A 24434-nucleotide genomic window follows, 5' to 3' on the forward strand; every position below is an offset into this window, starting at 1 on the left:
TCCCACCCAGTTCAATGGGCTTGTGTTGCTGTCAGTAAATACTGATGGCCAACCTGCGCCAGCCATTGGTGGCAACGGTTGCATAATATTTGTTTCCACTTTCTAAATACATCTGCCCTGAGCTGTGCCTTGTACCAGCTGGTTTTGCAGAATTGAGCCCAGGGGATCTGCGAAGTCAGAATTGCACATGATTTTATAAATATTAAGTTTTATAACAGGTTTATGCAGCAGATAACACCTGTCTGGATTATGGATGGATACTAGTATTCACCAGAAGTGTGACATGTCATCTGTAAAATCACCATTTTAACAGTACTGGTTTTCTGTACTCCTCTTTTACTCACCACTGCATAGTACGCTGGTGTACATGACTTGTATTCCTGACTTATTCAAGCCTGTCAATATTCCAGGTTACAGAGAGTTAGGGTGAAGTGGAGCAACATACAGTGTGGCATAGACATAGAGCAGAGGTAAATCAGAAACTGCATTGCTTTTCTCTTTCCTGACCACTTATTGCATGCCTTATTTGGAGGTATTTTTTTGAAAACTGGAGATTTTGCAATGAGGCATACAAGTTCAGAAGAGCTCTACAAAGCCATCAAGGATCAGTGTTTCTATGTCTACACGTCTGGTTTGGCCATGGGTGAGAAAGAAGACACATGAATCTTTGTGCAGGAGGCAAAGGATGGAGATCAGAGGCCAGCATTTGAGAACACTGGGTCTCCAGCAGCAGCAGCCACTTTCCCTTCTTATCCTTGCACTGCTGAGAGGATTGAAGAAAAAGAACAGCTTCACAAAAAGTTACCTGGAGCAACACATGAGGTGTTTTCTGAGGAGGGAAACTGCTGGCTGAGCTTGTTTCCACTGTGTTCAGAGAGGCAGGACTTCAGGTGCATCTTTTGAAAGTAAGGAAGATAACACTAAGAAAACAAAATCTGTCAATTTTGTCATGATTTTGTCCTCTTTGTTTTTACTTCTTGCAGGAAAAGGGGGAGAATCTTTCAGTTTCCTCAGGAAGCCCACTCTCAAGAAAGATAAAGTGTGGACTGGCTGTTATGGGGCACAGCAATGCCAACTCTATTGACATGCGCAGGACCCAGTGTCACCATATTCACACTCAATGTCACTCTGTTTCCAAAAGACAAGGACCAAAGTCTGTCTAGCACATCCATCTAAAGCTCAGAACTATAGTTCTCAATAGGCCTTGAGTGCTTAGAACAGGGGTGTCAAACTCATGTTCACCAGGGGCAACATCAGCCTCGTGGTTGCCTTCAAACGTAATTTTACAACTGTATAAATGTAACTACTCCTACTGTAGGAGTTACATTATAAATGTAGAAGTAGTGGCTTGGAAGAGAGAACAAACAGGATGGTTTTAGACATCTGTTTGTCTTCAACAACAAAGGTCCTAACATGCCGTTGAGGAGGTTCCCTACCCTAAAATTTCACAGTTTGATGCATGGTCCTTCTCTTGGAAAAAGCAATAGAGTTTATTATTAACCATGGGGGACTGCCTAGAATACCAGCAGAATGATGTTAGAAAAGTTAATATCTTAGAAAGACACCAGAACTCAAATCAAGCAGATGAAGCTCAGATGTGACCCCCAGCCAAATGAACCTCACCACAGATGCTGAGGTGCAGCTGTCAGAGGAGCTCACACACATAAACTCTCCTGTACTCTCACAGTGACAACTGGGAACTCTTGGGGGACACCATGTAAATCTCTAGACCCTCTGAAAAGACCAGCACGCTAACAAGACAAACGGAGACAGCACCCTCAAGCGAATTTCCACCCCACAGCTTTTTGTCTCTATCATAGATTTAATAGTTTCAAAGTAGTCTACTGTAATGACCGTGATCTATAATGCAACCTGTTATATTAAAGTCAGTTCACCCCAGGGTTGGCTATGTGCTAACTTTACCTTAGGGATGGGATCACAACAGCTAGCGGTAACACTTCAGGACAACTCATACTTCAATATATTTCATTTCTACCAATAGCAATTGATTGAGATACAGCAGGACTGCAAAAATAAGCTGGAGAGTTATTGGTCCCAGTTAGGTGCTATTAAGAGGCACCAAAACTGTCAAGTGCCCGTGAAGGAGCTGAACTAAACTCTGTTTCTAAGCTCAGGATATATTGTGGCAGCCATTGTTCTAGGACAAAATTGAGAGCAATATATTCTGAAATATATAATATGTGGGTTTGGTTCCTTTTGGTGGTTAGGTTGTACTTACTTGGAGGGATAAAGGAGAAGATTGTCTCCCAAGATGTCATATTCAATTTCTGCAATTTCTGGCAATTCCAGTCCAATTCACTGCATGAGCACTCATTTTCAATGGTATGAATATTAGTCAAATATTAGAATATAAGACTATGGAAGCACTCTAAATGCTGATATTAATGCACTATACAATACAGTGCCAAAAAACTTTCCTGTACTTTAAGTGGAAAAACTGCTTTAAGAAGCAGTAGAAATATGAAAGGAAAAAAAAATTAAAGGGACAGGAGCACCGATTATGTTATACTATGACTATGTTGTGGTTGTATTACTACACAATTCTATTTGTTTTGTTGTTTCACTTAAAGATTCTGGATGAAGTTTTAACACTAGCAGGGTAAAATCTAAGGGAAGGGAAAAATTTTACAGGTAAGAAACAAGAGGCACAAAGAGTTAAGAATTCAACATTGACCTTCTGAAGTCCAAAGAGGTACCCTGGTGATAAAGAAAGGAATAAGCACTTCAAGGGCATAGATCATCTGATCCAGTTTAGGATATTCAGTGTACTCAAGAGATGCCCATTTCTCCTCACTGACTCCAACTGGGCAATCTCACAGGCCACAGAAGCATCTGGTTAGCTGACAAGTCTGCTCCAAACCTGGGCAAACTCACAGTGCAGCATGAGGATTAAAATTAATCTTATTTGCTTTCACTTCCTTAGCAGCCTCATATGCTTGTGTCTGGCTGCTCTAGTTCTCTCTTCTATTTCTGTCTGAAGACCTAAGTACAGACTGTGTCAGAGCAGAGCACACCCTGACAAAATGCTGCCAAGCTTGGATATTAGCACTTAGATGAGATTCAGGACCTGCTTACTGGTGGGTACCTGCAGGAGTACCTGTAAAAGTTTCTATAGAAATACTCAGTGGATTACATCAAGCTAAGCTTGTGCATTTACCTAAGCTTTTTAGTTATTCTTCCTCTCTCCCCAAGAAGTATTGAAAATTAATAATATAAATGTCTGAGGAAATGTACATAAAAGTATATATGAAAGAATTACATTCAAAGCACAGTAAATTACGAGGTCAAACACTTCAAAATGAGAAAAAACAAGAATTAAGTTTGTCTGTGCAATGTTCAGCTCCTTCCACTTCCCTTGTGTGCCTGCACTGTGAGTTACATACTTTTTTTTTTTTTCCAAACAAGAATCTCGTCTTTGTACACTGAATAAATAGTTATTTGTTTTTCTTTTTTGTTCAGTGCAGTTGCCCTGAGCTTTCTAGAGCTCATACCATCAAAATATGCACTGATGAAAATGTGTTTGCTTCCTCCAGGCTACTTTGGTGGCATTTTTCCCTACAGCATCTGCCTCAGTCTGTCAAATATCTTTAATGGCCATCAGCAGTTACAGCAATGCCTGTAGAGATTCAAATGGAAACAAGTGGGGAGCTGAGGGGACATGAAGCCTGTGACCAGAGCAGAGGGAGCAGGCAGGGAGCACAGCAAACAGCAGGACCCAGAAGGGAGGCAGAAGGTTGGAACCCAGAAAGAAGTGGGAGGGAGCAAGTGATAGGAGATGAAATGGAGGAAAAGAAAGCAAAATGTGGTGTACTCAAAAAATAATCAAAGATGAAGAGTCTGAGAGGCATTGGCTGGAGTAGGGGGAGCAAGAAAGGATCTGGAAGGCAAAGGGCAAACCAGCCCTCAGCCACCAGAGTCCCAACCCCATGGAAACCTCAAGGGAGAAGCTTCATCCCCCCCAGTCCCAGCCACCCTGACACTGTCCTGCCAGCCTATACTGCCGATATACACCTTCACACAGCCTGGCCATCCCCCTCTGTATCAGGCTTGAGCAAAAGTAAATTTAGCCTTGCAAAAGGAAGCAACAAGATCCCATAGGCTGTTGAACAGCCCTACCGAATAGCAGCAGTCTCATCAGGCAATTTGTTTCCAAGTAGTCAGGACAATAGTGTCAAACGAAGTGCTCTTCCATGAGTCCATCTGTAATGGAAAAGAGATCTAGGAGGACACTCGACCCTCTCTTGTAATGATACTGGTATGATGTAATTGCTCTAGTCTCCTGCAGTTCATGGAAAAGGAGATGCAAATCCTTCTCTTGGCAGTCCAATGTCACAAGTGTAGAGAGATTCACAACTGGGTGCTGTAGCACCCTACAACCATACAAGTTTTAGGTTTGACCCTCCAAGACCCACTTTGTCACATACAATTATTATTGACATCTCTGATAATCACAGCATAATTCAGGTTGGAAGGCACATCTGGACCTCAGTGCTAACTTCAGGCTTCAGGCAGGTTACTCAAGACTTGTCCATTTTCATTCTGGATGAAGGTCTTCAAGAATGGGGACTCCCACAGCCTGCCTAAGTGTGTGATCCATTGTCATAGCAAATTTTTTTCCTTATACCTAAAAGGAGGTGCCTTTTCTGCAGCCTGTGGCTGTTGCCTCTCGTCCTTTCACTGTGTACCTTTGAAAGGAGGCTGACTCTGCTGTGTCTCACCCTCCCAGCAGGAAGCTGAAGAGCACCATGGGCTGCCCCTGCAGACTTCTTTTGTTCAAGCTGAACAAACAGGCATCCTCTTTGGGTATCCTGTGCTCCCACCTCATGGCCATACCCAAATTCTATGGACTCACTCCAGGTTTTCAGTATCTCTGTTGTATCAGGGCATCCAACAGCAGCCATAACACTCCACACTCAGACTCACAATTACCTCACACAGGAAAAGTCCCCTGCCTCAGTCTGCTGGCTACACTATGTTGTTGGTGTTTATCATTGCAAGCTCATGCTGGTTTAACACTCAACTAGCTGTCCACCAGATCCCAGGCCCTCCTGCTACAAAGGCTGTACCCAGACCTACTGGTGTCTGTCCCACGTGAAAAACTTGGCACTTGTCTTTTTCTGTCAGCCAAGAACTTTGCTGATGGCTGATATCTCTAACAATTATTCATCTAGACAGCTAATAATTCCAAGAGCTAAACCATGTTTGACAGGCCACATGTACTCTAAGTCAAGAGTGCCATGTCACTCAATGAACCTAAGGCCATACTGCTGTTCACTTATAATTTCCTTTTGCTGTCAGATCTTTGTCACTCTTCCTCTGTTCCCAGAGATGTCCGGTATGTCGCCAAAGGTGGTTTCTCTCATAGAACATTTGTCAGTAGCTAGTAAGTGTTCACAATGGCAATGAATGGCCGATTATGGGGATGGGGAGTGTGAGGAATGCAAGTGGTTAACACTGATTTGCAAAGCTTCCAATCTACCATAGATGGGTTATCAGATTTTTTAAATTGCTTTTGCTAAGAATACATTTTCAAACCGTTGAAGACTTCAAATTAAATCTTGTTTTTAATAATCTCAATAAAACAATTTTGAGAGATCTAAATTCTAAAAGGGACTCTGAAAAATACATTAACACAAGATAAAAGTGCCCAGCTATGGAACGGGATTGTAAAAGATATTGTGGTAGAACTAATTTGAACTTTGCGTTGTCTCCCTCATGCATATTTTCAGTCTCATCTCCTTACTGGAAAATTTTACACTCACTTGATTTTCAAGTACTTTGTTTTATTTTAAAATTCTTCTTTTTAAATTTAAACACCACACACAGAGTCTGATGATGATTTGGCATACACAGTTGTATTTTATTTTTAGTATCATGACAGACCATTCTTAAAACAGGGATTCTAAATAGCTATTCTTCATCATGTTTTTCTTGTAGTAAGCCTGCATAACACACTAAAATAATGTTCCCTTTGTTGAGAAAGTACTCTAGGACTTATGAAATATTTTTGTATAATAACATGAGTATAGATTAATTTCAACAGGTACATCTGTAAGTATCACCAGTTTTAATTCTAAATAGTAAATACAAGGTTGTCAGGAATCTATGTGCATATTCTGTCTGAATATTATCTGGAAACTTTTTTTGTGGTGTTGAAATTTTCTTTGGCATTATGTACACATGCTTATCTATTTTTCAACATTTTGCAAGCTGTCTATGTTGCTGGTACTGATCAAGAAAATCCTAGTTTTTATGCTCATTTATGGGTACATGATAAAGGAAAAGCACAAAGTGGACAAACTGACAGATCAAAATATTGACAATACTACAGGGGGCTTTTTGAGCACTGGATCAAATTGGGTTGACAAGGACCAAAATACATTGCAGTCTTATTCCTGTTAAATGCCTAGAAAATAAAAAGAGTGAAACAGAGTCAATTATTCCAGCCCTAAGTATCTTTCTTCATAATGAAATTAATTCTTTTTCTTCTTCAGAAAAGAATCCCACACAGATGTTTTTACAGAAAGTAATTTTGTCCTGATATTCTTTCTAAAAAAGATCCAAATGGTAAGGGTTTCTATTTAGATATCTCTTTAATCAGAAGTCTGCTCTATATATGTTAACTGTTCTCATCAAAGTCCAGGATGTATGCAGAAATGAAATGGGACATTCATAATAAAAAGTTCTAACTCTAAATTTTAGTTTCAGGTACTAAACCCATCAGCCTTGGAGATCTTGAGGTTGTCAGGGAAGAAGCTAAAAGCTGGGCAGACGAGTAAGGCCTAATCTGACTACCACTGAAAATAGGGAAAAGACACCTAGTAATTTAATATCCATAGAATTCTAAATCTTCCATCACAAAAAGAAAGAAGTAGGACTGCAAGGTATAGCAACTGGGATAATCATGATACTTGTATGGTTTTCATTAAAAACAATATCTAAACAGGCTGGGGCAGGGGTGTCAAACTCATTTTCACCGGGAGCCACATCAGCCTCGCGGTTGCCTTCAAAGGGCCGAATGTAATTTTAGGACTGTATAAATGCAACTACTCCTACATTAAGGTCAATTTCATTAAATTTTTCCCCGCCCAACTCTCCAGCCTGTCCAGGTCTCGCTGGATGGCAGCACAGCCTTCTGGGATGTCACCCACTTCTCCCAGCTTGGTGTCATCAGCAAACTGGCTGATAGTACACTCTATTCCCTCATCCAAGTCATTGATGAATATATTGAATAACACTGGTCCCAGTACTGGCCCTTGAGGGACTCCACTAGATACAGTCCTCCAGCTAGACTCTGCCCCATTGACCACAACTCTCTGGCTTCTTTCCTTCAGCCGGTTCACAGTCCACCTCACTACCCAATCGTCCAGACTGCACTCCCTCAGTTTAGCTGTAAGGATGCTGTGGGAGACTGTGTCAAATGCTTTACTGAAGTCAAGGTAGACCACATCCACTGTTCTGCCATCATCTATCCACCTCATTATGTCTTCACAAATGACTATGAGGTTGGTTAAGCACGACTTCCCTTGGTGAAGCCATGCTGACTGCCCCTAATGACCCTCTTATCCTTGATATGCCTTGAGATGGCACCAAGGATAAGTTGTTCCATCACTTTCCAGGGATGGAGGTGAGGCTGACCGGTCTATAGTTACCCGGGTCCTCCTTCTTGCCCTTTTTGAAGACTAGTCCTCCAGTCCTCAGGTACCTCTCCCGTTTCCCAAGACATGGCCAAGATGATGGAGAGTGGTCCAGCAATGACCTCAGCCAGCTCCCTCAGCACCCACAGGTGAATTCCGTCTGGACCCATGGATTTATGGGCGTCCAGATTGCCTAATCGCTCCCTAACCCAGTCCTCATCAACTAAGGCTGACTCCTCCATTGTCCTGACTTCCTCTGGGGCCTCAGGGGTACAGGGGTCCTCAGGACAGTGAAGTATCAGTGTAATCAAGATGGACATAATGCAACCTCTCATGGTTGTGGTCCATCTAAAATGTTTGCTAACCCAGCTATGGCAAAGCAAAATGTAATGGTGACCTGTGACCAGCATTCAACTGGATGAAATTCTAGAGGCAGGGCAGCTCATTTCTTTCAATACTTCAATGTTCTCTGCTAGCATTTTTCAGAAAACATTAAAACATTTTACTGTAACATTTGTGAGACTGAAGAGCATTAGTCCTTGTTGACAGCACCAATTTGACATAAAGAGGTTAAACAGTTTGAGGGGCTAATCTGGTAATCTGTAGCAGAAATCGCAAGCAACCTCTTTTCTCCTAAGTAGTGAGTGTCTTCTCCTGAAAAACTCTACTTGAAGTTCTTATTTGTGTTACCCATAAACCTCTTCTGTGGTAACTAAGAAGACAGTACACGTTGTGCACCATCTGCTACCTGCTGGAACCTTAAATCTCCTTGTTACTAAACAGGCTCGAGCAAACATGCCATAGCCAACCAGTAGATCACTGTGCAAAAGTCTGATGCAACAAATTCATAAAATTTTTTAACAGTTAGGTACAATCGCATCAGACGGGAACATCTCTGTTAAGCTGTAATCATTACTGCAATACTTACACTGCAGTTCTCACTGAATGCTGGTCTTTTCATTTAGGTGTGCACTTCCAGACATCCTGATCAAGCAGTAGAAGATGTGTAACACTTTTGCTAAATTCCATGAAGAGGTAAAATGGGAAAATACATAAAGGAAACATACTCAGAAGCCAATAACCTCACCAACCTGTCCAAGCTGGATATGTGACAGTGGGCTGGAAATCTGTGTAGAAGAGGATTTAAAGTGAGAAACCAAGAGAATTTCCTGGATGGGATATGTTTCTCTTGCCCCAGCAACTACCTTCCTATGACATTCAAGCATCTCCTGTCAAGGCCAGATGGAGGGAGTCTGAGGTACTGATACTGCTGACATTTTTCATTTCCACAGAGCATTTTCATACAAGGAATGAACATTAAGTTACCAAGGTTAAAGGCCTGGGAAGAAGAGGCACAGGGCTAAAAAATATACTTGGAGTCAGTGGCATGGCTAAGGTATGATTCCCTCCTGGAGGGAAAAACTAACAGCAGCTGCAAGACATAGCTGTTAAGTTGCACTTCAACTGCTGAAAGTGAAATGTAGCTTCAAGGACTTGGAGATTTTATGTAGGTTGCCCACCATCCAACCATGGCCAATGTGCACTATGCAAGCAAGCACACAACAGAGACTGTGTAGAAGCTTCCACCTGTTGACAACTCACCTGGCAGAAGTCCTCAGAGGAAGGGAGTTCTCATTTTGTGATCTCCCATTGACATTTGTCCTTCCTTGTAACATGAGAAAATCTAGTGAGTGATCTAGAGAGAGATGGTATATTCCGAAAACTAAAAAAAATATTAAATGAGAAGAAAAAATAATTCTTATTTACTCATGGGGTAAGAAAATGCATTTAGGGAAAGGAAATAAACATGCCACAGAAATTTAAGGCATCATCTGAAGATTTCTAGCATAAACACAATCACTAGGACCTCATCCTCAACTGGATTCAGCAATTTATATCTGCCCACACCTGAGTGAACTGGAAGTTAAACAGTCTCTCATTCATGTTTAATTTGCGTTTTTTTGAAAAGGAACAATCGTGGCTAAAGAAAAAGGATTTTCTGTCTTCCCCTCTTCCATTAGAAAAGGAACCTTCTGTCTTCCCTTATCCATCTTTGCTATGGATAATTCTTGCAATAAAATGAAGACAGACAGAGATGCTTGCTTCTTTATATCTATCAGGCTGAGGAACCCTGCCCCAACTGTCCCTGGAATGGCCAGGACCATTTAATCCTATGTCTTCCATAGGTTTTAAAGGATGGGTAGCGGGGGATGGGAGGGGTGGTTAAAGTGAGAGAGGACTTTTTCATAATCTCAGAAGGAACTCAGTGTGAAACTCCAGTTGTCTTGGAGAGGCTTGTGCACAGAAAATCTAGTTTGAAAATCTGGCTTAAATACCTAAAGACATCTAAGCTGGGTCAACGTTCAGATACTAGAATCACCATTTGCTTTAGAAAATGCACTCGAGGCCTCTTATGTGGGTATGAGACTGAGCACTGGAACATCCAGTCCAAGCACGTGGGATTCAGTTACACTGATTTGAGTGCAGAATGGGAACCTCTTGGACAAAATACCTGTGTCTCCTTGGAATTTCTATGTGCATCCAAAGTTGTGTTTCTGAGTTGTTCTGGAAAGGCAAAAATGTACAGGTTCAGCCTCAGGCTGATTCTCAGACTAACACTGTATGTAAACCTGTCTTACTGGCTCAGCTACGAAGAAAAGGAATTAAGTAAGCATAATAACCAGAAATATCAGATGAGGGCAACAGATGTAAGTCTTGACATAATAATAGACTACACAAAGAGGAAGAGGAAATTACCTCAATTGTTTGGACATACTGAGTTAGAAAACGGGGAAAAGAAAAGAATAAGAAACCCCACAAATACTATTTTCATTTCTTAAAATGGACATATTTATTTTTTAAGTTAATTAAATCCAAATTATAGATAACATAACAGTTACCTTTGAAAAATTCCATCAAAATTAAACAAAACAATAAGCCTGTCCCTTCTGATCATGTTCATTAAGACTCTTCAGCTATGAAAAAAGGCATGGACTACTACAAAGTTGAGATTTGTTTCCGTCCACTTGCATGAATATTATAAATAAGACTTTCCTTATAAAAATCATATGAGATGCTTGTGGCATATTTTGTAAAATGCAGCTAGAAAAAGACAACAAGATCCTGTTAATAAATAATACATTCAATAACAAAGCAATTTTTGCTATTGAGAGACAACTAGACATTTTGGGGCACAGTCACCATGAAACCACCTGAAAAAGAGACATTCTTCAAAGGAGCACTGCACACTACTTGTAAATGAACAAATCTACTGACATAATAGAAAATACATTATTGCCAGGCAAAGAAAGATAAACCCTTAGTCCTTGTAACAGTGTTAGCGGACAGCAAACATTTGGAGAGAATTTGATCGAAGCCCTAATCACAAGATTCTAAACAACAGCACGCTTTGTGATGTTTAACACACTCCACACAAGTACCTTTGCCCCTGAGTGTGCCAAAATGATGGTGATTCGAGGAGATGTTTACCTAAGTGCTCACCTCATTTTGACACAACATCCAGCCTGTAGTGCTTACATACATCATAAATGTTACAATAAATATTACACGCCAGTCACTGGAGGCAAGACAAATCCATTGAATTATGCACCCTCAGAGGCATCATGGTTTGCTTATCTACTCTAAAACCATCTCGGGACATTGAACTATCACACCACCATCACATTTTTCAATAAACTGAGTGAGATAAGAAGAAATGGAAATCAAAGTACTAGAATTACGCAAGGTCAAAATTCACCAGCTAACACTGATGTCCCACATCACATTGTCCCTTTGGAAATATTGTGTGAGAGAACAAAAATGGCAATTATGCCCAGTCCCTAAAGAGACATGAGACACCTTGCATCTCTCCTGCCTGGGCTATTGTATACCGGCATTACTATAAATCACAGACAGCTCCCAAGTTAGTTTAACCAAACACTGATCTCCTTCCAAACATATGTTTATGGCATGGTGTGTTTCATCTCTGATTCATCATTTGCTTGAGCATTCCACCAGAGGAAGACTTGCCCTCTCTCATGGCCAACCTTGCAGACAGGGTCAGCTACAAAGCAGGAGGTCTGAGACATGCATTTGGTATGCAAGGGAAGGTGAGAGCAGGGACCTTACAGCTACAGGTAGAGGCAAGCAGAAGCCTATCATGAAACTTCAAGCAATGCTGCCTGGGCTCCTTGCTTTCAAATAACCTATTTTGTTTCCAAAGGAAAACAGCAGGGAGCTGGTATGACCCCAGTGGGCCCCTGTGGCTGGGCAGATATGTCAGGATGGCTGCAACTTGTGGATAAGGGAACAAATGTCAGTCCCTCCTGAAATCACTGACTTCTCGTGAACACCTCAGTCAGCCAAACACAAAATTAATAATTTTGAAAAACCTTTGCCTGGCCCATTTCTGTTCCAGGCAAGCTCAAAACTCCTTCCTCAAGTTGCATGCACGTCTGTGCCTACAAGCAATGGAAAGAAGCTCATGGCATTTTAGCTAGCACTTTACCTTCCAGCCATAAGCAAGCACCAAAACCACATCAAACCACAGCCACTTATTTCCTGGCACAGGAAAAGACTATTGAATTCTGAGAGCAGGAAACACATGGTATGGCATCATCAGTGAGCTTCCACTGGTCTGCCAGCCAGTGCAGCACCATGAGTCCATGCCTGGGAAGAAGGCTGATCTGCTGGAAATGCAAATAGATTTTTCCCTTACAATGCTGGAAGGAAGCATCTTTAATTTTAGGAAGAAAGAAGTTTTTGTTTATTATCATTCTAACGGTAAAGTTCATGTTACCAGAATCAGAGTCTGGTCATGAACAGGGAGATAGACGAAAGAGGATGTGGTTCACTACACAAAACTGCTTCTTTCCATTTCACTTCTCTTTTCAGCATTTTCACACTACAGAGCTCATACTAATAATCCAGCTCACAGACATGACATTCAAATAAAAACACATGCAGTTTTTTACATTCATTATCATTCACATGCTACATTTCACAGTTCATTGTCAAATCAATGTACCACTCTATAAAAATATCACAGCGAGGCACCTTTAATTTCCTGCATATCTTCATTTACTTTTCTCTTGAGCTTTCAGAAATAGCCAGATGGAACCAGCACTGATACGGGTTAAAGCAAAGTGTCTGGTATGCATAAGAAACAGAAAGATTTAGAAGTCTTTAAGGACTTCCTTCATGCAGGCAGGATTGCTCTGTCACCTTGAACTGCTGGAGAAGATGAAAATGACTCTACAAGATTTCAGTTACTAACTTAGATTTTTTTAAAATAAGAGAAATATTTAAGCACAATTATTAGTATCTATGTTTCTAAATAAAAATAGGAGACATTTCTATCCTATGCTTGGGGTGAAAAATCAGAATTTACAGCAAACTGCACATTCAAACTTCTTGTGCTTGACCTGTAAGTGGCTAAACCATGGCATGCAAATGCTTTGCACTGCCTTCCCTTCAACAACAAAGGAAAAAGAGCCTTGCTGCTATTTAATTGCTATAGATGTTGCACTTAAGTTTCTCCTGTTTCAAGAGGGCACATACACTTCCTGGCTCGTCTCTCAGTAGAAGCCTTGGCTCCACGGTGGCACTAGGAGGCTGCAGTGAGGAGCCACTTGGCCAAGGGAAGCTCTCAGCATCCAGCTCTGCTGATGAGCTGTTCAGGACCAGGAAAGGCAGGTCAAGGAACAGCATGCTACAGGAGTTTCCAGCTGGAAGACTACTTCTCAGATTCAGAACTATCATTCCCAGCAGGGCCAGCAAGGCTGGATATGTGCTTGAGTGCAAAGCATCCTGTGACACATTCCGAGGAGGAAGCACACAGTAAGAAGCAGACTGCAGACGCTCCTTCTCAGCCCCAGCCATGTGAGGGCTGGAACCACCCTCCACATTGCATCCCAGGCCTCCTATCACCTTTCACTGCCCTGCTGGTTCTCCTCTTGTCCAGGGAAGTGGTGGAGTCCCCATCCCTCGAGGTGTTTAAAAGACGTATAGATGAGGTTCTTAGGGACATGGTTTAGTGCTAGAGTTAGGTTATGGTTGGATTTGATGATCTTGAGGGTCTCTTCCAACCAAAATGATTCTTGATTCTATGACTGCCCCAACCCCTGTGCCAGCCTGGCCCCACTGCTCAGCACAAGGTACAGCGGCAGCACCCCTGAGCATCTCCCAAAGCCCCAAGGGGTTCAGGAGACACCCTGTGTATTCCACTCCCAGCACAGGCATTCAGCCCAAGCAAGACAAGACCCAGGCAGTGGTTTTTAATGCCTTGCTTCTCACCCAAACAGTTCTCTGTAAAGAAGAGGGTAAAACTCCCTTCATTTAATATGCAGACTACTAGCAAACTCTCCAGTGGAACCAAAAACTTACTAAGTGCAATTCCTGTACATTACACATGGTAATAATCTAGGTATTAGATGAGAATCTGCAAAATATTCACTGAGATGCAAAACAAAATAAAAATGAAAAACAATTAGGTCAATGGAAAGAATACATGTACCAAAACCAAGATAACAACTAGACTGATACTGATTTGTTTATATCCTTGTCTGAGCTTGTAACTTGCATGAGACATAAAATGAAAATAAAAACATTTTTATCACCACTGTAGTTACAGTCCATTATTAAGAAGGCTTATTAAAGACTCTCTGTTTTCCACTGAGGTTGAAAGCAACTTTGGAAATGGATTTATATTTTATTGATGCCTGATTGACTATGAGTGCGCTAATACTGCAAAGATTCTAGATTTGACTGTGTGCAATTTTGGCTAAAACCCAAAGACACTTAAAGCCAGAATGGATTTTATGGAAGTAAGAAGGATTTTCAGTTCTCAAGGTCTTTAATGGCTAAGAGAAAGATAATTTGCCAAGACTTCATTTGTCATCATCATATGTAGTGTTATGAAAAGAAGATACAGCGCACAACACAGGAAAAAGGCATAAGAACAACATTTTTAAGACAACCAGCATCTGAGACTAGAAGTAAGCTTCAGGTATAAATTGTAATTTAAAAAAAAAAAGAGAGAGAGAGAATGAAGAAAAATTTCTTCCCTGCAAAAAGCATCAGAAAAGAAAAATTGCAGTGAAATAGCAGAGGGGAAAAGATATCATTATAACAATAAAGTCTAACAAAGTTATTTGACAATGTGTGGAAAGATTAGCAAGCATCAGATCCATCACAGACAATAAATTGCTTGAAGATATCTAATTCTGAGATATAGCCAGTTAATGGAGAGGCTTCACACTGTAGAAAAATCCTTTTATAATTTTCACTTGGCTCATAAAATACACTTGGCAGATAGAGCAGCACATGGATCACTTCTATGCAACTTGCTGAAACAAGGACATGACTTAGTTCATGATTTGATTTCAGACAGTGACATCTCGGAGCAGCAGATGTTTGAAATACAGTAAGATGTCTGCCTTACAAAAATAACCAACAAATAGCATAAACTACTCATGATCTACACATGTGGAAAAAAAATCAGTAGCTTACAGAACAGAAACTTTAACTAGGTAGCATAACCTGGCATTGCTTTAAAATACCTCAACTGAAAATTTTTGTAGGATTAATTCCTTTTGGTTTGAGAACAGACAGCTGGTTAAAATACAGGTAATCCTATTGATATGACAGGAGTCAGAAGAGTAAAAGACAGCAGAGAATTTGTCTTGTAAATTGAGGGGTGGGGTAGAGAGAACAAAACCTCCTTTTCTCATTTAAAGGCACGGCTTTTCACTTTCCTACCATCTATGTGTTATCTGAAGGAAAAGTCCTTATTATACTTACCAACGCAGGTGGATTTTTAACACAGAAGCATAAATTCAGTCAGATAAAAAGGTTTGTTCATGTGCTTGTTTTCACTGTTCAAAACAGGTAAAGCCTTGTATTTTATAAAATTTCTGTTTTTCTCACTTTACTTCCCAAGCATGAGTTAACTAGCTCTCAAAACACCTGAACTAAATATAATCTTCATTCACCTGACAGAGAAAGCAACACAGGAAGAAAGATTTCAAACATTCTGGGATATGTGGTATCAGAAATAATTCATTTTAATTCTGAGTTAATACAGCAATTAGTACTAGGAAGACGTGAAATACTGCATATAAGTTTGCTTGCACTCAGTATTAATAAACCTGAAGTGGTTTACGTATCTCCGTTATGTTTTTAGGTTTAGAGCCCAGAGGAAAGTTCACTGTAGTGCAGAAGAGATTTTAAACAACTTGTGAACACAGCACGTTTCATCCCAGTACAAGAAGAACCAAGGGAAAGAGAAGCAGAAGTTAACATCCCTTAATAACTTTAGGTCCCAACTCAGTCAAACATTTAAATACGTGCTTGCATGCCTTTATCTTTATGAGAAAGACAGTGTCATCTTCTATATGTCTCTTCTGACCTTTGTCTAGTTCTTTAGACTAAACGACACCATGACTAAATAACAGTACATAAACAGTAACAGACTTCAGAAGATCAGAACCTCTGTCTAGAGTTTGTTTTTCTTTTTTGACTACATTTGGAGTATAACATTTAATTTTTTATCTGAGGACACCACAAAGAGTGGCCTAAAATTGGAAGCTCTGCAGAAGTATGGGCTTGAATACAAAGCTAGAAGTGCAGAGTAACTTGAAAACCGGGGGAAACACGTCTCTTACATAGAGTTTGTTCAGTTTTGAGTGTATTTAAGGAGGAAAAAAATAGATCTTTTTCACTTGGAAAATATGGGTATTTTTTTTTCACCAAATGATTTCAAATTCTTCAAGATACTAATCAGTGTTTGATCCATAAACTTCAGGCTATCATCTATTTTGTTTGTATAATTGTGTACCTATGTATTAATTACAGAGACCTCTAAAAAGGGTAAATAAGAGTTTGGATTGACACTGCATTCCATTTTCAACGCAAGGTGAAGAGGAGGAACAAACAAAAAATCCACCGTTACTGCCCATGCACGGAACAATTATTGGAAAAGCTTATGGGGCAGGAGCATCAACAGCACTGAATGCTGACCTAATCCAATATTGGCTCAATGGAGATTTCATTGCTGATATAAATAAAACCGCAGTGTTTTTTGGAAGTCCTTGCCCTATGCAGCATCAGGCATTCATCTTCCAGTGACCTCCTCATATATACGAGCCTTATACTCAGATAAAACGGCTTTTGGATATGGACAGGTCTGGTTTGTAACAGGGCAAACCACGCAGCATCAGCAAATGATACATTAAAGGACTTATTTCCAGTCATTTCAATTATCATTTCAGTTTTCAGTACATTCAAATTAAAAATTAGTCAATGTATGATCTTTGAGATCGAAGTTCACAGGTGAAGAGCCCTTGCAGATCTAAGAAATAGCACTCAGCATATGGGAGACATGAAGCAGGCAGAGCTGTGGCTAAAATATCTTATTTTTTTACTGTGAGTGCAGCATACTCTGTATCATCTGCTGAAACTCTACAGCTCAAGAGGCAGCAACTAACTTCTGTGTATGCAGGAGCCCCGCCAGACTACTCCAAAACAGTGTTCTGAAAGCTGGACATCTTCCATCAGTTTCACTCTGCATACAAAAAGCTATGGCTGTCCAAAAAGAAAACTTGTGATCTTGAAAATAGATATATATATATTTTTGAGCACATAGAGATTCCAAAAAAAAGAAAAAAAAAGTGTTCAAGCATTTTCTAAAAAAATTAATACATTCAGAGAAGGAAAATAAGTTATTATGGCACTTTCACAGCACACCAAGATCCTGGTCGAAGATATCCAAGCAGGGACTCAAATCTGGGTGTCAGATTGTACTGTTCTAATCAAAACCACTTTTTCTCTGTGCATCTATTTTCAGTGAAAATCTTTCCTTTACTGCACAATAACAAAGCTTCTTACAGACTATGTAGGTTCCCTAACCTCTTGGTAAGAATTTAGCTTAAAATATATTATGCATCCCTAATTGCTCCTTTCCAGGTGATCTGAGTGTTAAAGTTTCACTTCCCTTGGAGGGACCCAAACAGGATAAATACTCAGCTCTACAAAAAGCTGACCAACTCGATATCAGCAGGGAGTACCTGGGGATTATTTTAAAATGCAGATTTAATAGGCCCTTCTGGGACTTGCAGGGATCAAAAGTGTTTCAGGGCAAGAAGCAGGCTGGTCTCCAAAGGGATGAGCTGCCGTCAGTTCCAGTACACCCAGCACTTCAGAGTGTGAAGCAAGAGTTCCAGCCTTGCCACAGGTAATTATCTAGGACCTGGTCTGCAACCCTTGACCAAGTGACTGAGCTGAACCCCGGCCCTGTGCAAGGCCTGAGCATGGGTTAGGCCAGCATTTGGGGGCGGCTGGCAAGGCCACAGCAGCATGTTCACAAGCAAACTGTGCACCCGTCAGGGAAAACACTTAAGCGTCTGCTCTGCCCTGCACAGCTTCGCCTTACGGACACAGCTGGAGTGTTTTCACAGTCCTGAGGAGGCCTCTGAATGCAGCCTGTGTTCAGAAAAAGCAAGAATCGCCACCTGGAGGTGCCTCTCTCTCCTGATTGTAGAGAACCTACGAACCTACACAACCATTTTCAATTAACAAAACTTTTTCTTTTTTCTTTTTTTTTTTTTCTTTTTTCCAGCTGAAAAGATAGAGTGAGATTCATTTTTAAGTATATGCATTAAGCTGAAGAGGCTGAATACACTAGGGCTCAATCTGCTGTAATAAAACCTGAAGAATATGAATAATCAGGGAGGAATAAGTAGCTGCTTAAATTCTCTCTGCTGCCAAAGAAATACCAGCTGGGGAGGACAGGTTAAGCCTCCTGTTGGGTATTTGTGTTGCACTTAGGAAAACAAGTTTGCTAATACTTAACAAAGAGGCTGGTAAGTCCTTTACTAATGGTTCTGTTTAAAAACTATAAAAAAGTTAAACAACTGACAAATTCCAAGTAACAAAATCTGGGAATTCCAGGAAACAGAAGTTATTTTGCAACCATTGCTTTGAAAAATGCAGCTGCCTTCCATCCTGTTTCCCTTCTCTAGTGATGGAATTACCAACACCTAACTGAAGTCATATTAACAATTTGGAGCTGTTGTTTGACAAGGTCTGATGAATTTTGTTTACTAGGAAGTATCAGCTAATGGAAATCCCACCGTATCATTTCATGAAGGAGATAGTGACTTGGGACAAAAGCTGGTTAGCCCATTTTATTTGTGTGTTTTGGGGCGAGTACCAGAAGAGAAGGGAAAGACGGATTTTTCGTCATCATTCTTTGTTCCATTGTATTTCCCATTCTGTTTAATCAGTTTCTGCTCCTCGCAGCATTTTGCTTTGCTGCCATCCTGCAGAAAACCCTTGGTAGGTCATAGGTAGCCTATTTTTCACAGTCACTTCCAGATAAAAATGTCTTACAGTTGCTTAGAGCTGGGGATCTTTATCAAGAATTGCTACACTCCAATTTGTTACACCACTGATTTGATCTTCCTTTTCTCCAGCACCATCCAGCTCCTCTAGAATTGCCTGTCCTTCATATAACCTGGACTTCTTCCAATATCTACTAATCTTTCGAGCTGAAGAAAAGAACCAAAGCAGTCAGCAAAAGGTATAATAGCATTCACCTCCTTCAATTATCCTCACTTCTAGATTAAAAGTTTCCTCACTCTTGTTCTCCTTATTAATTACAGGCAAGAGTGAGACAGATATTAAGCCCGTTTCCATCAAGGTGTATGGAGCAAGGGTTTTATGTAACTACCACAGTTCAGACATTCAGTTTGAAGAAGCAGGTGCTTTGCTTAGTTTCAGCTCCCACAGAGGTGCAAACTCAGCAGGTGATGTTACAACACCATTTTGATGAAGCTAACAAAAAGGTGAAAATAGTCAAGTTGACAAAACGGCTGATATTTCTATATTCTACAGAAGTTAAGCTGTAACAGAGGCTCGGACCTTTGACTTTTGTAGCTGGTTCACCCTCAACTTAGTATCTTCAGCAAAAATATAAAAATACAACATGGATGAATAAGAGCCCTTAGTATTGTAGAAAGATCTGTGCGAAAATTATGAACGTTTTTATTCTCATGAGCACACACATCCCTTGTCTTTAGGTTGCTGGCTTCTCTTTTGCTTGTCTGTTTTAGAAGAGGCCCCAAAGGCTTCATAATCCACAGGAAGACATTTTACATAGTTTTGGTGCAAGTTCAAAAATTTGTTTTGATTTACTCAAAAGCATATACACCCCAAACCCAAGAAAGATTTTGTCTAGGGTGATTTCAGTACTCAGTGTCTTCCATGCAAATCTCTTGTAAAGACATTTACTTGCAAACATAGGGCAATGCTTCTTACGTAAAGAAATTACTCCAGTGCTCCTGTACCTTCTCACCTCTATGATAAAATTAATAACTAGAAACATGAACAAATCATCTGGCAAGTCTGAACTAGTTTTTATTGAAGATTAAGCGCAGTAGTTTTCAAACTGGCGAAGGCTTGTGCAGCTTCAGCTACACTGCCAGAGAAATTCAGGGACTGTCAGCAGACATAGAGAAGCTAGAGTAGGGAATTTCACCAACAAAGATTAATATTTCAGTTCCCTTCAGGGAAAATATAGCAACACAAGCAATGAGACTTGATTAAGGGTGCTGTCATCAATGGACTGGAATCAAACAATAGGTAAATACTGGGTGGATATAATCACTCTGACCAAAGTTTGCCATGACTGTGAGATGCTGATTTTTCACGGTTAACACACACAGCCTCCCGGATTGGACTGTGCCATCTTTAGGCAGAAGTATGGTCCTATTGCACAGTGTGATCTCCCTCCTGAAGAAGGGTGTAACTCCAGTCCCCTGCATGTAATGCCATATTTCCTATCAGTGATCCTATACATGGATGCCCCCACTCCTAGACTTAGACTAGGCAAGCCTCACAGCGAATAGCAAAATGGATGGAGCACATTTATTCCAAGACAGATAGATAGCTGCCAGTCGGGCAGCTGCCACGCTCATGTTCCCAGTTGCCTTTTTGTGTGTGTGTATGTGACTGCTCTTGCCACAAAACACTTGCAGAACCTTCCTGCGTTCCTTTTTACTTGCTGGGCAAAAATCTGATTGCTGGCCAGTGTGTTTGCATGGACTGACAAGTCAGGCGGCTAAACCAGATTTTGCTTTCTCAAAAGCAGCATTTATTTTCATTTTTTTTCTCAGCTGCCAGTTTTCTGGAAGTTATAGAAAATTATTTATCCTCGAAGCCTTTACTTCCCCATCAAATGAGGTTGTCTTTGTAAGATACACTATTCGCTATACAGAAATGTGAATAGAGCCAGAATTATAAATTTCTCCAACATCAGTCTCATATCACACAGAGCCTGGGTCTCTCCTACCTCTATAATTTTTTGAAACCTATCTCCTTGCTAATGTCAGGACTGCAGACATCAGAAGGCACTTACAAAGACCACAGGCTACAGGTTAATTTTGCCTCAGTCTTACAGAGGTGGGGAGTACAACATCTCCAGGTACCCAAGGCACTGACTGAACATGAACAAACCATACATTAGGAAACACTGCACTGAAACTCCCTAGAAAAATTTCAGGTTTTCCTCTTGTTCTTCTAATCTGATTATTTCCCCAAGACACAGAAGAAAGGATTACCAAAGGGTTGGAAAGTTGCCAGAGGTGTTCAGAACTAAATGTCCAGGCATTGGTAAAAATACAAAAAAATGACCAGCAAAGAGGCAGCTGCCCCTACTCTCCTTGTTCCCTCCCACCCCCAAGCAAATGCTGGCATCCTGCTGAAATACCATTTTAGCACACCATATTTCTGATGTTGTTCTCACAGATAATGTAGTCTTCAAAGCACTAAAATGTGCAAAACTTGTTGCGTACAATAAAAACCTACAGGCACCTCTTCTTCTCCAAGAACGACAGCTCAGTAAAGTCCTGCTATAACAAGCAGTAAGAAGAATATTTTACTTTCAAATCCTTCCTCAGTGATACCCACATCATAGATAAAACAAAAATAACAAATGAGAATCAAGTGACATTCCATCAGTGTTGACTGTACTTTTAAAAAAATGTGGACAAAGATAAAATGGGTTGAAGAAGCACATTCAGATTTTATCAGAACAATCTCTAGAATGCTATTTAGTCAAAATCTCCACGTTACAGTTTAGCACTGCCCTGTAATTCTATTGAGCAGTGCCCACTTTATGTTTGGAATATCTATATTTAGAAAGAAGATTTTACTATGAAACATAGGTTTAAAAAGCAAAACATGATTTTTTTTTTTCCAGTGTCCTATATAGATAGTTTAATTATTCATATTTAAAGAAGAGCCATGGATTTTGACTTTCTTTTTTAATTATATCTATATAACTTGCAGTTGGTAGTCTACAAAGAGAGATGTTTTCAACATATGATAGGACACATCCCCCCAAATACTAGTACTAGTACTTTGGAGCTAAACCAGGAAATTATCATGGAAACCTGATGACAATTTTGTTTTTCCAACACTTTGACTAGAATTTCAGCTACTAATGATGGAAGGATAAGAAAGAGAACACTGATTTGGATTTTTAAAGTTAATGGTGACAACATCTTGCAGCCGAAATTGCACTGTGGGCTGAACTGGTATTCTCTTCTTGTCCTATAGTGCTAAACCAAAGCAAACAAACAAAAAGATTTCTCATTTACATGGCGATAGGACCATCTGCTGTCCAAGTAATCACCCAAAATAAAACAGTCCTTCAGGCTCTGTGCTGGCCAGAGCAGCATGTGTGCAATGCACACACTGATTGAATTCACCCACTGCGAGGAGAGAGGTTGCCTTATGTAAGGGCCTGCTGTTTTCTCTCTCCTTTTTTCTTTTTTTTTTTTTTTTTTTCTTGCTGGCTATGCAGTGTTTCAGTGCTCCCAAAGGCTGTTTTATTTTTTCAGACTATCTTTAACCGGAGACAATCTTGTGAGAAAAGTCTTTAAGGCTAACATTACAATCCAAGCAGAAGAGCTAGTCACACAAAGAGAAAGGCTTTCCGAAGCTTCAGCTCATTTTAAAGGACAGTTAACATTCATTTCTGCAGTTTTTCTGCTATAAGCAAATGAAGAACCTCATTCCGCATTCCACTGAACACCTCAAATCCCCTTGACAGTCAACGAACATCTGGAGTCCAAATGAATACAGAATTAATCCCTAAGGCTGGACAGCAAAACAGGTCACGATCCATCCCTACTACTAAAGCCACCGTGGAAATCTTCCAGCAGGTCAGCTGAAACCAGGCTGCACTTCACTACTGGTTTTATAACACACGTTTTATTTTAGAACCAGCTACCCTTAACCAGCTCTTGCCCACAGCATAGCACTAGCATGGCTATAAGTGCAATGACATAAAGTATCCTGATAAAACCTACAATAGGTAGGTTCATCCACACTCAGTAGCAGGACATTCTTCTAACCAGATTCTTAGCACCCTTCACTCCCCAAGAGTCTTCAGAGGAGTTGATGGTACTCAGCTCCTAGGGCTTTTAAGCCTTTCCTTTTCCTTCAACTGGGGGGAAAAAGAAAAAAAAGGGAAGGAAACAAAGTCAACAATACAACACACACATGTTCTCCTACACACACATAACCCCCCCCAAACCGGGGGGGGGGAGGGGGGGGAGGGGAAAAGGAAAAAGGAAAGTTTTACAAGGTGCCAATCTGGAATGAAATGGATTTTTGAACAGACAGTCATTTTTGGCACTGTCAGCAAAGCTTGTGGGTGGCCCTGTGTCCCTCTGAGCCTTAATGCCCTTTTTACAGCGGTCATTTAAAAACGTCCCTCAGAAAGTTCAGCTGTGCTGCTTCCGACATGAAGTTCACAATGCTGCTGAATGGACTCAATGGAGAGATTCACTTCCCCACGCCTCAGTTCCATAAAGCACTATACATTAAGGATGTATTCCATTTGGCTTTCAAGTAACATTTTTATGGTCTGTGCAGATCCATGATTATTTTCCCTTTAAAAAGAATCAACAGAAAACATAACTCTCTGTTGGAGAGCATGGAAATTACAAACTACTGGATCTCCCAAACCGACTCCCATGATCCTCAGGCAGAAGACTGGATTAAAGGGTCCTCACATGGTTCTAGCTGCATTCTCAGTACACCACTTTTATGAAGAAACCAGAGCTGTAGAAATTCCTCCGGCATGGCATGGAACCCAGAATCGGGCAAGACGTTGTCATAGTAATGATGGCTAATAAACTTCCCATGAAGGTCCACCGAGAACGGCCAGAAGCCGTAAATTGTCACTTCTTCACACAGCCCAAGGGCAGCACTGACTAGGAAAAGTCCTGTGGAAAGTCGTTTGGCGTGTATACCTTTATTCTTCCAGAACTTGCCAATGTCACGCAGGAAATTGGGGTTGGCGAAAAGGACCGTCTGCTTGGCACCAAAGTCTTCCAGGGTGTAATAGACACGTAGGGAAGGTCCCGTCCCCGTCTTCATCGAGAAGGCTGGCATGTAGATGTAGCTGTGGTTATACACCTTCACACTGTCCACAAACGCTTTTCGAGACCACAGCAGGTTCTGGAACCTGTAAAACAAGAAGGAAAAGCAAGCTGATCACACATAGGTTTTCCCAGTCATTTCAAAACTCAGCTAAAAGATGCTTTTCATACACATATTTTCAATTACCTGCATTCCTTTCTCGAGCCCAGAGAAAGTCCAGACAAACTTCTGACTGTCTGACACTGCCTCTCCTCTACAACAAACCTGAATAAACAGTTGCAAACTATCTGGTATCCTGCTAATTCCAAAACAAAAAATGTTTCTGAT

General features: G+C 40.6%; 1 protein-coding gene and 1 long non-coding RNA gene across 5 annotated transcripts in view; both read right to left on the reverse strand.

Annotated features, from left to right (window-relative positions):
- Positions 1 to 5867: 5867 nt before the first annotated feature.
- On the reverse strand, positions 5868 to 10433 carry LOC309440792. Of its 2 annotated transcripts, none has more exons than XR_014184262.1 (3): positions 10171 to 10433; positions 9261 to 9324; positions 5868 to 6427 (listed from the first exon to the last, which is right to left on the reverse strand). It is a non-coding gene; the product is annotated as an uncharacterized lncRNA (long non-coding RNA). The 2 variants fall into 2 exon arrangements; XR_014184263.1 differs by having other exon boundaries at positions 9261 to 9381.
- Positions 10434 to 10479: 46 nt separating this feature from the next.
- ST8SIA1 (ST8 alpha-N-acetyl-neuraminide alpha-2,8-sialyltransferase 1) overlaps positions 10480 to 24434 on the reverse strand; it is a 147826-nt gene continuing 133871 nt past the window's right edge. For all 3 annotated transcript variants that reach the window (XM_082054867.1, XM_082054869.1, XM_082054868.1), the window contains exon 5: positions 10480 to 24192. In XM_082054867.1, the coding sequence (XP_081910993.1) occupies positions 23706 to 24192 (487 nt within the window). In that variant the 3' untranslated portion in view covers positions 10480 to 23705. The remainder of the gene's footprint in view (positions 24193 to 24434) is intronic.

This window comes from Streptopelia decaocto (assembly GCF_964273445.1).
Source record: "Streptopelia decaocto genome assembly, chromosome: 1".
In the NCBI taxonomy this organism is placed as follows: domain Eukaryota; kingdom Metazoa; phylum Chordata; class Aves; order Columbiformes; family Columbidae; genus Streptopelia; species Streptopelia decaocto.